Raw genomic sequence first — 18,022 nt, forward strand, 5'->3', positions numbered from 1 at the left:
GTGATAGTTGACGTGTTGGACACTTCAATATTCGCGCTGTAGGCTGTGAGGTTGACCATGCATGTTTTGTTGAGTTTGACAGTTTTGCAACGCAAAAAAAATAATACCCGAGCAGTGCTGATGTAAAATTAAATTCTGGGGTGTTACGTCCTAAAACCATGACATGATTATGAGGCACGAGCAGTGGGCGACTCAAAGTTAAGTTTGACTACATGGAGTTTTTTATCGTTCACCCAAAGCAGGGCACACGGGCGGTTCCGAATATCACTGCAGTCGAAATGCGTCCGCCGTGGTCCTGATTTGATCCCGGGACCACGTGCTTAGCAGCACAATGCCATAGCCACTAAGCAACCACGGCGAGTTCTGACGTACAACATGCAACTGTCGCAAGCTCTTTTTTCAGGCATCTTTATTCTGTAACGCTAACAATGACCTACCCCCCCCCCCCAAGAAAAAAAAAAAGAACTACTTGAAACCTTTTCTCACGTACCTTAAAGAGTTAAGCGCATTTTTTTTGCTACCAATATAAAATACATTGTTTTACATGGTGGTTGCCTAAGATAGTTGTTAGTGAATTTTGAAAGAATGTCAGCCCCTAAATAAGAGCAACATAAATTAGCCCTTCAAGATTAAGCGCATTTCTATTACCCCTTCCTGTTTCGCGCTTAGAGATATCCAGACACATTGCGTGCCAGCTGACGTTAGCCAGTTAGCTTGTTCAATGCAATATTATAATAACACTGTAGAAGGTGCAATTATAAGGCGTGCGATGTTTGGTCGCTAGAGTTCTGGCGTACGAACAGCGTAGGTATTAAAAATAGTATGGTGCAGCGTCTTTTCTAAATCTTTGAGTTTCGTTGAACAGCTTGGGTAATGCTAGCTAGGACACCCTATATATAGGTCTACTTGGGAAAGTGTAATGACTGCCATATTCCTGGCACCTTTACTTGTGAATATAATTCTGTGCTGCTGTACTCACAGGGAGTAGTACCACTGTACCTAACATCCAGTGTCAACAAGCCAATATCTTTGTTAACTAGCAGTACGGCCTTCACATCACGTGAAAGCATATCTTGTGTTAAATATGTTTAGAAGTCACCATGATGACGAAATATGAAAGCCTAATTCAGCATGGATAGGACAACGCGAAAAAGCAGGAACAAAATAGGTATACGCAAGCAGGACGGACTGCAGATTTCCAACTGTAGTTCAGAAATCCGAAATGGGTGCGTTGTAAACATACGTCTATCCGACATGTACTATCGCAATGTCTAAAAAGGTAGAATAAAAACTTAATCAGAGCTATGGATATAGCATATCTGAAGACATGAGGTTATTACACAATGTTAAGCTATTTGCAGAACGCACAAATCACGAAAACGACGATGCACAACAGCTATAATGTTCATCAGGGCAGCCGTACAAGCAATAAGAGAAATAAAATTAGAGATAGATGCCAAGAAACGGATAAGCAACTCCAAATACACGTTAGACGAAATCCCCGATGCATGAGCATGAAAGTGTAAAACTGACCAGCTACATCAAAAACGCCATTAAGTGTAATTAGAACCTAACTTAGGTACACGCTGTCAATATGACCTTACATGAGACTTCATTTATTGTATCACAAGAAATAACAGACTCAGCTAGCCTCAGTGGTTCAAGAAAGGTTCCTGACATATATAAGAGGCTCACAGAGTAAAAAAGATTTCCAGAGTGGTTAATGCAAGATTGGAGTGTGCTCCGACATATCCAGTGCTCAAATATCTCCCAACCACTGTTCTACTACAGTGTGACAATGTGCGCGGTTTCCCACGTGGCTTGCAGAACTTAAGAATGAACGGGAAAAATTGTCATCCACACGTAGGTAGCACGAAGCCGCAAAAAGAAAGCCACCTGCGTTTCTCAGAAAGAACGCTTCGCAGTCAACGAAAAACTAGCCTTGGTCGGGGAACTTAAGAATACATCTTAAAAGCTTCATGAGCTACACAGGAAGCTCAATCCCTGTTTGGCAGTAAATATTTAGTCTTTGCCAATAGCCTACGCTTTTATTTGTTAACACTAACGACAGGAGCTGCCAAAGAATGCCTGTATGCGTCAACCGGAGTACCAGAAGCCAATAAAATAAATACCTTTCAGTTAATAGTGGGAAAATACTCTACCTTTATAAGTGCTATGTCGTATCCGTTCCGGCATTTGCCGTAGTCGGGGTGCGCTTTGAAGTCTTCCACTGGAGGATAGGATCCTTTCCGCAGGTGCGTGGTATTGTAAGAGACGGAAACATCGACCGCTCGGTGATTTCTGCGAAATAACGAAAAACTAATGTGCAGGGATCATGCGCGTACATTCTTCCAATTTCAGCATGGTGGCATAACGATATTGACTATAGGGTGACATTTGTTTTCATAGAAGCTGACATATTTCGACATTTTTTTTTAAATATCGCCCTCCGGCGATATCTTTCTAGGCTCCCTTACCTCTCCTTCAAGTAACGTGAAGGAGGTAACAAAATCACTAATAATGCAAGCTACTAGCGGCATATGTTCAAGTTACAGTTGCGCCTAATTCCTATATTATTAATATTAAGACATAAGAATATAGCTCTCTTCAAGAGAATTATAAAAACAGCCTAATTGGCATTACTTCAATAGTAAACATGAAGCGGTATGCAAGAAAATTCCTGCACCGCCGATTAGGCGAATAATGATGATGGCAATTAGATTAGCCTTGATAAAATATGGCCATACACTGTATTATCGCCGGCGAAATGCGTCACGTATATTACGCGTATGCGGCCGGGCGTCTCACTGGCGCTTCCTGTGGACACACAGCAAGCTTAGTGGCGCTCCCACGAAGAGCGAGCGTGGCGCGTGATCAAATATGCATCCAGACCTGCTTGTCTGACGATAGGTGGCAAGTCTTTCGCTTTTGACGGCCCCAAAACATTGAAGAAACAGAAGAAAGTAATAATAAATCTACCCGTGCCGTGGTTGCTGCTGTTGCGCTGCGATGCATGTGGTCCCGATATCACATCCCGGCCTCGGCGGCCCCAATTCGATGGGGACGAAATACAAGAACAATCCTGTACTTACACTTAAGTGGGTGTTAAACAACCCCAGGTAGTCAAAATTAATTCGGATTCCTACACTACGCCATGCCTCATAGTCAAATTGTGGTTTAGCACGTATAATTCCACAATACTAGCTTTTTGAGAGTAAATATATTCTTGTCATAGAGGAGCGGCTCAGACGCCGTGGCGTGTATACCTGGTGACCCAAACTACTGTATAATTCCTGTGCCGTTTCTCACAAAAACCAATGATCTTCTCATACGTTTGCTGTTGCGTTACTTATTTTTCATCAATGGAAATGTATCGCAATGTATACACATCCTCCTCTACAGTGTCTACAGGAAGCCCATGCCATAGTTGCATTCAAAAATTGCTTCAGAGATCCCTAGCGCTTATGCTGTTCAGGATAAGTACCGCCCTAAGGATTGGTGGTACATATTGTTAGTCTAATGGTCGTGCTTTTGCCTTTCTGCGGCATTACATAGCGAGGCTTCTCTTCCTTAATTACGTTAGAAAGATTTTTTCAAGCTCAAGAAGGGGCGTTCAATTACCGTACGCATGAATAACCATTGCGTCGCATTGCTAAGTTTATGTAACAATATTTCTTTTTTTTTAATGATGATTGGTGAATTAAGAATTGCCGTTCGAACCGAGAGAAGGCGGATCTACAGACAAATTCATTTCTGAATAGGCATCAGGTTTAGGGCGACCATTCTCCTACAGTTGCAACTTGCGCAACTGAGGTAGATGCGACACTCAGGCTCCTGCTACATTCATCATGATAAGCAAGTGCCAACAAACAAGGCATGATCCCCAAGACACCTTGTTAGGCGGCTCTGCCGACAGTTCAAGTCGATCACATGGAATGTCTCCGTGAGAAGGTTGGAGGGGTGAGCAGGTTGCCTAAACCATGTAATTTATTCGGCGAGGCCCGTAGCGTCTCAATCTACAGCGTCTGCGTATTCAGCAAGATGCGCGGTTTGGGAACGGCACCGTCTCAAAACGCAAGCAGTCGCGAGGGAAGAATGTGCGACCGCTCCTCTTACCACCGGTACCAAAGATGATGGTGATGATGATAAATGAGTGGCACCCTTTATGAAAGGGGGAGATGCCAAATAGTCTTCTAGCCAGCTTGAGTTAATCAGGTGCGTTACACATGCTGTTCACTCTAGCATTCTTATAGACATTTTAAGCTCTTTTCTCTTCCTCAAGGCTACTCTCTCATGTACCATTGCCTATAACAGATCCGGTCACATCCATTTCTTCCCGCCTTCTTTTTTTTCAAGTACTCTAAATGTATCTCGCTTCTCTCAAGTGCTGACGGTACATGCTTCCATCCACCTTAAATCCAAGCGCTTCTGGAAATGGTGCGTTACATACAGGTCTGAGTGGTGTCCGGATTTTTGCACACCAATACATATGCCTCATCTTGTTCCGAATATTTGTTCAGGTATATCTTTATCTTTAGGCAACCAGCTCGAGCCACAAATAGCAAGGAACTGCCCTTGGCGATATTGTACAGACTTTCCCTTCTGATTGCTTCCTTTTCATTACCGTAAATAACCATCTTCTTTTTGTTTTCATTCTTTGGATCCGGTTCACTCTACCTGTTCCTTACGCTTAATATTTCAGAACGCTTGGTTGTCTATTCAAACTTTCGATTACTCTGCACTTGGTTGCCAACTTTCTTGTTCTTTTGCTACATCCTGCGTCCACGTTTTTCAGGAAATGTGGATGACTAGCGGATGACTATGGGTATGATCTGCTGTTGAATTGACGCCACGTTATTACTCCTATCTTCAATGAAGGTCATAATTCCTCATCGTACCACTGGTTGTCGGAGCCGCCACCATGCGATGGTATTGCAAAGGGAATCACCGGGAGCAATACCACTGAAACCTCCAGTAGTAATACTACAAGGAGCAGCCTTACTGCGCGATAGACTCAGAGTTATCGCTAATGGATCTGTATGCAGTCTTTAGTTAGAGCGCGCAATCTCAGATATCGGCCCGCGTGAGAGGAATTGTCGGAATAGTCGTGTTAACTCCCCAAGAAAGCCTTGGTCTTAAATAAAGAGGGTAACATCGGCGCGATTTGGCCGTCCTTTGTCTGTTGGCACTCAGTTCTCAAGAGCAGTGCTTTCCAAATTGCCTAGCTTTTTGGTTAATGTGCTGCCACGTTTTCCATCGACTTACTTACCCTGTGCCCACGCATTGCGCGGCCGTTAGTATAAACCGGGGGGATAAGATGCTGCCACCGCAGTTGTGAGTTTCGAGTCTAGAACTGGTAGGACTAAGGGTAATCATGAAGCTTGCCTTGATGTGAACCTGCAAAGTAGAATAAGGACTGATAAATTATTATCCGCTAAACTAGTGAACATAAATGCACATATTGTACGTCGAATCATGATTGGAGGTTTATTCCTCGTTGACCCTTCTAGCTTTCGTGTTCTTGCTCTGAGTGCGATTTGGCGAACACTTAAATCTATCATTTAAGATTTTCCCGAAATGTGTAACAGTCGCGATGCGTCTCTGCAGGGGTTTGCTTTCTAGTGAGTTTCCCATTTACTCATTTACGGTGGGGCACTTCTTGACTATGTTGATTATGTATTTAATACGATGGTAATTTACGAATTCATGGCAACATGACCATTTTATTGCAAGTTTGGGCCTTATACATTCCATCACACGAAAAGGCCACCTATGTCATCAAGATACCGCTGAAAGCTCGCCTTTATTTCAGTCTCCCCATACCGGTTACGCTTCACTATGCTATCTCACAGAGTAGACAAGCTAAAGTGTCTATGCTACAGAATGCTTTCGACTAAAGCTCCGCTATTTTCTCCAAATTTCGACTTAAATCACTCGATCCCTGCCTTTTTCTGGCGCCGATGCAAGTACACATACTCGATCATCCACCAGGAATGGTGGGGTGAGCAGCGGCAGCCTCCTGGAAGCAAACTGGCCTCCATAACGTCGCTGACAGTGACGACACCAGTGTCTACTCCCTAAGAAGTCAAGAATTTCCGGAGATGACTTTGAGCTTTTGTGGAGCTGTAAGGTGAAGCGAAAAACACCAAGCTCTGCTTGTCTTCAAGCATGACGTCTGTAGGGTCCACTCAACTTACCGCAATCAGTAAGACTGTTATTGTACTAGAGCTCGCTACGGACAACTTTAGGCAACAGGCAGTCCGTCTCGGTGCTCCTACAAGTCATGGCACCAAATCAAGTCACAGAATTCAGAGTCAAACCTTGAAAAAATGTGCTTGGTAGTCATGTTGCACAAGAGACTGCTCTGAGTGCTTTGAGCACACGTACAGAACGTGATGGTATCAAGGTCTGCTCGGGTATAGTGGTGAACTGGGTTTCCTGTATTGGTGTTATCTATGACGGGGACGTATGCACATCTGTAGTAGAGTTGCGGATTCCAGTGAAGCCGGTGGTTAAAGGCATCACGATAACTCACGTGTTTCCCATCGGCACTTTCCACTGTGTGAAAATAACATTCAAAGGGCACCTCTTCCCTCAGACGTCATAGTGGGTCACTTTAGACGCCCCCGTACGACCATTTACCTGATGGTCAATTCAATGCTGCAGATGTATGAAGATAGGACACGTGAGTGCCGTGTGCGCGAACACGAGAGTTTGCTCCCGCTGCGCCAAGCCCCGCGCTCCAGACGGCTGCTAAGTCATGGCTCTCAATTGCCCGAATGCCTGGGGTATCATGAGGCTTCGTTGAAGGAGTGTCGTAAGATGAATAAGGAATGGCGGGGCTGAAGCAGATGGCAAAAGACAGTTAATCTCGTCGGAAAGCAGTTGCTGCCGCTAGAAAACGAGGCGCTTGACGCCGTTTGACTTCAAAGAATGCCGGAGCCTCTGTGAGGAGTACGCCACATAACGCGACGCTTCCTCCACTGCCCTCTAGGCACCTTGCGGTGGAGTCAAAGTCTCAGGACATGAACGCACCTGAGAGTATGAGTGCTGAAGCATGACCTGTGCTGCCAAAGCTACGGCCTAGGCCATATCTACAGCTAGAGCTAAAGCGATAGCCCAAACCATAGTCGATAGCGATAGCAACTTCAAGGGGTACGAACCTTTCGGTAGAGTCGAACACTTGTACGGTTCCCGACAAGTTGCCCAAAGAGGATCAGCAAGTGGCATCGATGCTTCGGACTATTATGAACACCATTCATAGGCATGCTCTTGAGCAGGCTGCGTACTTTGTCAGGCCGAATTCCTCTGCAACTGCTGGATGCCCTTAATCTCGTTTTTGCAAGCCTTCAGTAAACACCATGGCTCGTCCAATGCGATTTGTTCGCACGGTAGTCAGGAAGGCAAGGGTTCTGCCGATGAAATGCCATGGGGCTGAAGCCCCGTGTGTGAGAGCTCCATAAATTCGTTTTTGCTAATCCCTTCCCCACACCTGTCATATGCCATCCAAATAGATCAGATTCGATCAAACTATCCGGATTCAATGTCTTTGCCTCGCCTACATGCGGTTAGTAGAGAACAGAGCATAATTGTCATCTACATTCGCACAGACTTTACATAGGTCGAACATGTTGCCAAGCCTCTTGACGAGAACCGGCACGTGGGCCTCCATGTAAAGAACAGCGTTTGCTTCCCACTTATCGGTGCCTATGTTAATCCAACAGGTGATTTGGGCTGCAAGAGCTTTAAAGACATACTCACAAAGACCACTGGTCCTGGGGTAGTTACACCTGACTTCGACGAGCATAAGAAACATTGGGGAAGCCTCAAGGCAGACGCGACAGACAAAAACTTGCATCCTTGATCTGCGATCTTGATTTGAACTTGTAAAATATTATAGCCTTACATATTCGCGAGGAGTAACATATAGTAGCTACCTCGACTTGACATTGGTACCGTGGTGGTTCATTTCGAGAGCTAAAGGGTTTACGGACACAAAGACACACGGAAGCGACCAAATGCCGAAATATTTAAAGATTAGTAGACTTGCCGAATACTCCTCTGCTGTATTTAATGCAATCTATTGGTCAACATATAAGGAACATGTGGACGATGTATGCAGATGCTATTCGCACAGTATAGAACATACCATTTCGGAGGCCATGAAGATTTTCATGCATTTGAATTCATTGTTGTCAAGGCGAACAGACTATCATAGAAAACTGGGGAGTCCGCGTGCAGTTCGCGCACCGGTGGAAGGAAAATATTTGCGGTCGAAGTCTATTCTGGATTTCAAGGCTGTACGACGCATACAAAGGAAAATTCAGCGTAGCGCGGATAATCTGCAAGACAGCGCTGGAAGTCTTTGAACCATTAGCTCAGGATTCGGAAACCACTGTCGCATATATGAAGGACAGTGAGGGTTGTGCGTTCTTGCCCCATCAAAGGAATTCCTTCTCTGCATTCGGACTACCCGAACGTCGCTCGCACCTTGAGGTGGCGGAAGCTTTTTGCGCAAGGTTTGCTGGCGGTATGGTCACCATGAGTACTAGAGCTCTGAGCGTTATCCCTGAGGCACACGTACCAGAATTTTACGTGCCTTTTCACCCGAGGAACTTGAAGCTGCATTGGCAACCTGCAGGCGTTCATCACCGGAACCAAATGGCAGCACATACGCGGCCCTTAGCCACCTGAAACCAGGAGCACGTGGTGAGCGGCTCAGGTAGTACAGTTAGTACATCCATTCTTGGTACGACGGTGTCGATCCCTAACGACGGAAACTGAGCCGCTTGATCTCATTCTATAATCTGGAAAGTCCCCGCTCGACTTATCGTCCTATCGTCCGATCGTAGTGTCGAGCTGCGTAGGCAAAGAGATGTAAGTTATTATTTTTCGCTGCCTGGAATGCTACCTCGAACGCTTCAACATAATTCCTGACGCTAGGATGGGCTTTCTGCGCACGTGCTCTTTTATTGGCAACGTCATAAATTTTCTTGCATTGAAGTACAAAAAAGCCTGAAGCTCATACGAACAGGGCTATTTCTGAAAGCCAAAGGTTCATGCGATAGCTTTGCTCATGAAGCTGTTCAAAATGAATCGGATGCCATAGGAATTGGCGGTCTCAGGTTTTGGTGAATACATGACTTGCTTAACTGAGATCACTTTTTTTCTCCTCGATACAGAGGATGAGCCAACTTCGGGACAGTACATCCACCGAAAAGACTCGCGGTGGAGGGAGAGGGGGCGGAGCGTTAAGCGCGATATTGTTTGACATCTCCATCACAGCACTTAGTGAATGCTTACCGTGTATAGTTTACTTAGCTCGACACGCCGACCATATTTGCACCTGGGCCTCTACGGTGACTCGTCCTAAGGTTCGCGCTAGTCTCCAGTAGATGGTAACTATGGCACTCATGTATCTCCGAGAACAAGGCTGCAGTGTGTAGACCAATAAGTGCGTGTTAGTGGCCTTTAAATAGAAGCCACTCTCCTCATATCCGGATTCTATCAACGGCTAAACTGTGCCCTACGTTAAAAAGCAGCGCCTTCTGGCGTCGTCATTGACCGTAACCACTCATGGAGCCCCCGCTATGTTCACTTGAAGAAGAAACTTCCTGGTAGTGCCCAGGTGTTTAAATTCCTATGTGGGAAAACTTGGGGCACACCCGCGCATTCTATGTTGCACTTGTACACAGCACTGTCCTTCGGACTCCTACATTACAGTCTGCCAGTTTTATGGAACGCATGAAACAGCAACATTGGTTCTCTGGAGAGCCCACAGCGTCAAGCTCTAAGCACGTGTTTGAGTGTCTGAGTTTATTTTGACGTATATCAACATCAGCAACAATGGCCATTGCTAGAGAACGTCAAGTCATGCTGCAGCCTATTCACCCCGGCCATCACATGGCTTGCCTGCCGGCACAGCAAGTCCAAGCTGCGTTTTCGCGGCGGACCGGAGCTCACTACGAGAGATACCATCAGCTCATACACTGCCAGTGAGACCATTCCTTCGTCTCCCATTCGGTATCTTTGACAGTCTCGAACGCCCCTGCCTATTACTAACAAAGTGAATTATTCGTCAGTGGCTTTGAAGCAGATGGCACTTATTTTATTGCATGAAGTATGCTGAGACTGCCTGCATTATTATGCTAATGCTTCGACCTCGCCTACCAGCACAGCAGTCGCTTTCGTCATTTCAGCAAAACCGGCAGGATTAAATTCGAGATCCCACACATAGTGACATCTGCCGGGGCAGAACTTGCTGCCCTCCGTGCGAACGTAAACTATGCATTTTCCCAGGAAGCAGAGAAATGGGTCGTGTTTTGTGAGTGAAAAGCCACTCTTCAGCGCATCAAATCTATTCTATGTGAAAGTTCATATATGGAGATGATACATCTGAAATATGAGACAGTAACCAGCACGCCCAGGAAAAGGGGAATGATGCCATCTCTCAGTGGCTTCTATGTCATTGTGGCATTGTGTGTAGCGACCTCGCTAACAAGGCTCCTCGGTCTGCCCATGGAGGCGTTCATACTAATTCAATTACATTGCTCAAGGACTAGTGCTGCTAGAGAACTTCGTTTGCTTGGTCGCACAATGACACGACTTTTCTGGAGCTTTACAAGCTTACCTAATTGCTTCCCTACGTACCCTGTACGCTTTGATCTGACTCGAAGTGCCATTTCACCTCTACCTCGGGGATTAAACATTGCTCTGCCGCCTATGGCTTTCTGTGGCGTTTACGAGCTCGTGTTCTTTCCATCTTGGATTGCCCGACACACCAATGTGTGACCCGTTCGGTTCTGAAAAAACACCCAAACACCAGTTGCGCAATTGTGCTAATTACAACATCCGGTGCTGACCTTTACATACCGCACTAGCAGACTCGACTTTAGCAGAGCATTCTCTGATAAAAAAGAAAGCATTAAGTGGTGCTTCCCTGAACGGCAACTGCCCAAGATAGCTGTAGCTATAAATAGTGGTCGTTGTCATTCTGAATGGAATACGCGTGGCAGTGATGTGAGTGGGGGTTATGCTGATGTAATATGCATTATTTATTCACGTGTGATGAGCACATGCAGAGAAAAGCACATATTTACATTGCTGAATAAGTACATTCCGCACTGGGCTGACAGCTTTATAATGCTACGCATACCGTCGACAGTTCTCGTTCACAGAAGTTCCGTTTAATTTATTCCAACGGAATTTATTCCAACGCTTAATTTAGGCCAACGAACGTGTTAATGCATTCACAGGCAGCGGAATTCTACCGGATGTACGTTAATGCATAATTCCTGGACCTGTGGTGCATAATCCCGCTTTGGGCTCCATTTAGCCACATTCCGTCCTCACTGTTCCGGTGTTAACCCTGGCGTGCCATACAAATAGCTATACGCCTCTTACTATAGGCTTAGGCATTTCTGGCCTAGGTTTGACGACTCCTTTCTACGTTTAGCGCATGGGGGAGAGGGAAAGAAAACGGGCTCGTAGAATGTTTCGCGCCAGGCGCTATTTTTATAGCGGGATATGGTTCGTATTTTACTGTACTCCGGATGGCAGCTATTGAGCGTGCATACAATCGGCTCAAACTGCGCATTCTCGCCCTGTATTATGAAAGGGGTTTTCTGGCTTCGTATAAAATTTTTAGATCGACTCGCCGAATAATGTGACGCAATAAATTGTTGACCTGTGGATGGCGCAAAAAGCCACCAAGGCGCTACTGCAGTTTTGAGGAACTCAGCGTCAATCACTGATTGTTGTACTGCAGTGGGCCCGCTGGGTGCGCCCCGTGCACACAACTGACTTGTCTCTTTTCCTTTCTCTTTCTCTCCCTCTTTGCCTCTTTCTATTCCCCTTTGCCCTTACCCCTAGCGTAGGGTAACAAAGCGGATGTTCGCCTCATTACTCTCCCTGCGTTTCCTCTCTTTGTTTTATGTATCTCTCTTACAGAGTAGCATCACTCATTGCGTAGGGTCACGGGGTCTTACTTAACCTTGTGATTGAGCACCTCTACAGCACATACAAAACCTTGTTCTTCGTATCAATACATTCTTTGACATAATGCACGATTCAGTCCAATTAAAAAGAAAAGCTGGGTTAACTATTACCCACTTTTGATCTTACCACATGTATTCTCGCTATTATAGTCTTTTACATATGTAACCCTAAATATACGCAAGATCGAGATTTCTCTCTGCTGTGATCGTTTCGCGCTACCTTTACTGTATCGCTGAAACTAATATGTCGTTTATTATTTATTGGAATCACATAAATAATGAAAATCATTGAAGATTTTCTGCTCTTTATAACTTGTTAATGCCCATAACTCATTCAACTATGTGCGACAGACTATCAGATTTGATAGGGATAGGCGGGCTAGTTGGTGGACGATATTGGAATGCATCTTGTAACCGCACAAAAACAAGGGACAAGGGCGCTTGTCTTGTGTGTTAATTCTTTGTCCCTTGTTTTTGTGCGGTTACGTGATGCATTATAATATCAGATTTCCTGCTTTAAAGCTGTGGAGCTAGCTCCTCGTCGATATGAAACCTGTGTCGTCTCCATCGTTCTTCCAGTGTTGCCTGTAGAGATACGCAATATATAGGTATTGTGTTCTCAAGCAACCGTTCTTTGTATTAGATTTTTCCAAATCGCGTAGTCACTTACTCAGCTAGTATGATGTAGTAAACAGTTGTAGCTACTAGAAGCGTTCGTATACAAATTTACTCCTTTGTTTCACGTGATTAATGCCAAGAGGTCCCATTTAAGGATCTTACTCTAGAGTCTGCTTCTATATTATTCTGCTATGTATGTATGTTGTAAAGAGAAAAGCTACAGCTCTAATAAAACAGTGTTAACCTCGAGTAAGTTCATAGATTTAAAGAAGGGCCACTACGTTATTCTCTATTGCAGTAAAGGGCGAGGAAGGAATTAATAAGCTTACCATCCAAGGCTGGTAAATTCGGCCAATTTTCTTGCCATTGTATATCCTGCCGATAGGTCTTGTGACACCGCAACCTGGAAACATGCGTTAATAAGTCTTTAAAAATGAAAGGACGCTGCATAAATGTACTCGCTAATAGAAACCGACCAGTTTTCGGCGTAACCTACACGCAAAAAGAAAAAGGCTGTGAAGAATTTTGACACTGGGGAAAGGTACTTTTCCAAACTGTGAAGTTTAACGAAAGCATCACTTAATACCTCCTGCAAAAATATTTCAACATCCAAAGGTCATTGCGCCTGCTCAATCCTGGACTTTCTAGATTATTGAGTACTGCCCATTAGCAACTGTGCCTTGTAATGCCGTCATTACACCATTGTCTACATTTCAGAATCATATCGCAATGTCGTCGTACTGTCGTCGTCATCATGCCATCTTCCATCTACATGATTGTTTTTGTCCTGGTGTCATCGTCATACAGTAGTCAACATGACGTCATGCGCATTTTAAGCATTGGCATGCGAAGGTCAAAGAAAAGTTGGCCTATGCCGGGAAGAGTGCATGTCGCATACAGCCGAAACAACCGAAGCCTCCCAATTACAACTACAGATTCCAAATCATGGTGACTATAATATAGTGTGTGTCACCAGGTCGTTTATATGATGATTGTTATTATCTTAAACAGTCATCCTTAGATGGTTTCTTCACGAATTTCTTCAGGTAAATATTAACGATTTTAATAGCTCAACAAAATTTATACCATAGTCTGACGACTGAAAGTTTTATTTTCTGGTCTACGCTTCTTCATCATCATCAGCCTGGTTACGCCCACTGCAGGGCAAAGGCCTCTCCCATAGTTATCTAACAACCCCGGTCATGTACTAATTGTGGCCATGTCGTCCCTGCAAACTTCTTAATCTCATCCGCCCACCTAACTTTCTGCCGCCCTCTGCTACGCCTCCCTTCCCTTGGAATCCAGTCCGTAACCCTTAATGACCATCGGTTATCTTCCCTCCTCATTACATGTCCTGCCCATGCCCATTTCGTTTTCTTGATTTCAACTAAGATGTCATTAACTCGCGTTTGTTCCCTCACCCAATCTGCTCTTTTCTTATCCCTTAACGTTACACCTATCATTCTTCTTTCCATAGCTCGTTGCGTCGTCCTCAATTTGAGTAGAACCCTTTTCGTAAGCCTCCAGGTTTCTGCCCCGTAGGTGAGTACTGGTAAGACACAGCTATTATACACTTTTCTCTGTAGGGATAACTCTTCTTCTTTGCCTCTCCAAGTCAGTGAGCATGAATTGGAATTGGTCCCCGGAGTTACTCAGCAAGGCAATATCATCAGCGAATCGGAAGTTACTAAGGTATTCTCCATTAACTTTTATCCCCAACTCTTCCCATTCGAGGTCTCTGAATACCTCCTGTAAGCACGCTGTGAATAGCATTGGCGAGATCGTATCTCCCTGCCTGACGCCTTTCTTCATTGGAATTTTGTTGCTTTCTTTATGGAGGACTACGGTGGCTGTGGAGCCGGTATAGATATCTTTCAGTATTTTTACATAAGGCTCGTCTACACCCTGGTTCCGTAATGCCTCCATGACTGCTGAGGTTTCGACAGAATCAAACGCTTTCTCGTAATCAATGAAAGCTATATATAAGGGTTGGTTATATTCCGCACATTTCTCTATCACCTGATTGATAGTGTGAATATGGTCTATTGTTGAGTAGCCTTTACGGAATCCTGCCTGGTCCTTTGCTTGACAGAAGTCTAAGGTGTTCCTGATTCTATTTGCGATTGCCTTAGTAAATAGTTTGTAGGCAACTGACAGTAAGCTGATCGGTCTATAATTTTTGAAGTCTTTGGCGTGCCCTTTCTTATGGATTAGGATTATGTTAGCGTTCTTCCAAGATTCCGGTACGCTCGAGGTCATGAGGCATTGGGTATCCAGGGTGGCCAGTTTCTCTAGAACAATCTGTCCACCATCCTTCAACAACTCTGCTGTTACCTGATCCTCCCCAGCTGCTTTCCCCCTTTGCATATCTCCCAAGGCTTTCGTTACTTCTTCCGGCGTTACCTGTGGGATTTCGAATTCCTCTAGACTATTTTCTCCTCCATTATCGTCGTGGGTGCCACTGGTACTGTATAAATCTCTATAGAACCCCTCAGCCACTTGAACTATCTCATCCATATTAGTAATGATATCGCCGGTTTGTCTCTTAACGCATACATCTGATTCTTGCCAATTCCTAGTTTCTTTTTCACTGCTTTTAGGCTTCCTCCGTTCCTGAGAGCATGGTCAATTCTATACATATTATACTTCCTTATGTCAGCTGTCTTACGCTTATTGATTAACTTCGAAAGTTCTGCCAGTTCTATTCTAGCTGTAGGGTTAGAGGGTTTCATACACTGGCGTTTCTTGATCGGATCTTTCGTCTCCTGCGATAGTTTACTGGTATCCTGCCTAACGGAGTTACCACCGACTTCCATTGCACACTCCTTAATGATGCCCACAAGATTGTCGCTCATTGCTTCAACACTGACGTCCTCTTCCTGAGTTAAAGCCGATTACCTGTTCTGTAGCTTGATCTGGAATTCCTCTATTTTCCCTCTTACCGCTAACTCATTGATCGGCTTCTTACGTACCAGTTTCTTCCGTTCCCTCCTCAAGTCTGGGCTAATTCGACTTCCTATCATCCTGTGGTCACTGCAGCGCACCTTCCCGAGCACGTCCACATCTTGCATGATGCCAGGGTTAGCGCAGAGTATGAAGTCTATTTCATTTCTAGTCTCGCCGTTCGGGCTCCTCCACGTCCATTTTCGGCTCTCCCGCTTGCGGAAGAAGGTATTCATTATCCGCATATTATTCTGTTCCGCAAACTCTACCAATAACTCTCCCCTGCTATTCCTGGTGCCTACGCCATATTCCCCCACTGCCTTGTCTCCAGCCTGCTTCTTACCTACCTTGGCATTAAAGTCGCCCATTAGTATAGTGTATTTTATTTTCACTCTAACCATCGCCGATTCCACGTCTACGCTTACATGAACATTAAAGAAAATCTTGGAGACTTATCGCACGCACAAGCAAATGGCTTGTATATCGAGCAACTTCGGAGATGAGAGAAAGTGTTTCGTAAATGCATTCTTTTGTTTTATGCTCCAAAATCGCGATTTGGTTATAAGGCATGAAGCAGGTGGGGGGAGGGACTCCAGAATCAGTTTGGCCACCCGGTGTTCGTAGCATGCACCCAATCCATTTATACACCAGTGTTCTTGCATTGCCCTACCAAGAAAATGAGGCCACAAAGGCCAACATTTGTTACCGAGACTATGTGCTGAGCCGAGTGATGCCGAAGCCAGTATAAGCAACCACAATGGTTAAATCACTACGCCCACTTGTATGTGTATTTGGCGAGTTCTTCACTAGTGTACCGACGGCCCGACCGAGTTGCCCAGCCGAAAGAAGGATGTGTACCTAGACCACGTATTGCACATGTACATCGGGGTGGGGGGAGGGGGCATACCCGACAACCTCAAGTAGATTATTTGCAGCAATATGTCACAGGTGTGTAGGGTGCAGAAATCGTTTTAATTGCGTTTCGGAGATTTATCACATTGGCTTTCGCATGTGCACATTTTTTACATAGCGGTCATGTCCAAACCACCACATTCAGAGGTTCACGTACGAAAATGCAAGGACTTCAATACTACTGCAATGAGCAATGAGTGAATTTCGATGAAGGGTAGGGCAGGAAATTTGAGAAACCAGATATACTAATTGGAAGTTAGTTCACAACTGCCTGACAAAAATTGTTGTCGCCGTCGTTCTTATCGGGGCTTTGTCGTGTTCTTAACTGTCAGAGTATAGCTAGCATTGTTAACGCATTACAAGTAATGAACTCCGAATGTATGCATTCTTGATGTTGCGATTTCTAGATTACAACTGCAGAACGATGAAGCATGCTGCTTTAGCAGGTGCACTCATACGAATGTACACGACAGAGTAGTCGCGCTATATCCTTTTAAAAAAATAAACCACTCGCATTGACTGTGCAAGGGCAATTGAAGTGTAAACAAAATGAAGCCTAAACCTTAGAAGACAATGAAGGCAACACATTCAAAAGGTTGAACAATTGTATTGAAACACTGTACCTTAATTGACTGATGCGTCATTGAGGGGACTGACATACTGGAGCATTGCGACGCAATACAGGTATACATGTTCTAGGCAACTATCACGATTAGGCAGCAAAAATATAAATTCTGATATTAGGCAAACCGAGCAGTTTTCGAGCAAGTTCTTTATCCCACTTCTTATATCCGTGCGTTCACTGTGTGTTCCGAACATGATAGGCTTTTTCTAAAGGCGTACAATTCATCATATGGGGTCTTCAAATGTGCTCCCTTTGACGTGCGCACGTCAGTATTACGTAAGCGCATTGAAGTTTGCGCGGCCGCCTGAGATATAAAACGCATAGTGGCGTATTCTATATTGTGAAGTAAAAGGCCCGGCTCTCTATATCGACGAAATAAATAACGGGCCCCAGACACCATTTCAACAATCACGCTATATTGTACACTATTGTTTCCAGAGTTCACATATTGAGAGGCTAAAATTCAATCGAGTGTGTGGTCTTATTTTACAAGACCATGGACACACATGCAAATAATTTTGGGAACTCAACAATAGCTCGCGTCTACGGAATCCGCAACAGTCACGAATTTTCAAGAACGGCTGTGTGATTTCTTTATATGTGTTGCTAACGGTTAAGAAGATAATGTTCTCTGGTGTTTGTAACTATGAAAAAAGAACAGAATGCTTGCAATCACAAAATATAGCATACCCGTAGAAAGGAAACCTATAGCGCCATGGCCTACCTACCCAGTCACCTTGAGGCACAAATTTTAGTACAATGCTTGGCCCCTGTTGCACATGCTCAGAGGCCGAAGGACACATACCTTATGGGACATACCCGGTGGCACCAGCGCACATAACCAGTAGTCCCAGCGTACGTTTCTCGTGCACATACCCAGTCACCTTGTGGCACAAAAGTTACTACCATGCTTCGCCCCTGTAGCACA

General features: G+C 44.7%; 1 protein-coding gene across 1 annotated transcript in view; it reads right to left on the bottom strand.

The window, feature by feature from the left end:
• LOC129388278 (tryptase-2-like) overlaps positions 1-18,022 on the bottom strand; it is a 33,335-nt gene that overhangs the window by 12,630 nt on the left and 2,683 nt on the right. The window contains exons 3-5 of the mRNA XM_055078421.2: positions 12,944-13,017; positions 5,270-5,397; positions 2,163-2,301 (exon numbers count right to left, since the gene is read on the bottom strand). Coding sequence (XP_054934396.2) covers positions 2,163-2,301; positions 5,270-5,397; positions 12,944-13,017 — 341 coding nt within the window. The remainder of the gene's footprint in view (positions 1-2,162; positions 2,302-5,269; positions 5,398-12,943; positions 13,018-18,022) is intronic.

Source organism: Dermacentor andersoni, chromosome 10 (genome assembly GCF_023375885.2).
Source record: "Dermacentor andersoni chromosome 10, qqDerAnde1_hic_scaffold, whole genome shotgun sequence".
Classification (NCBI taxonomy): Eukaryota; Metazoa; Arthropoda; class Arachnida; order Ixodida; family Ixodidae; genus Dermacentor; species Dermacentor andersoni.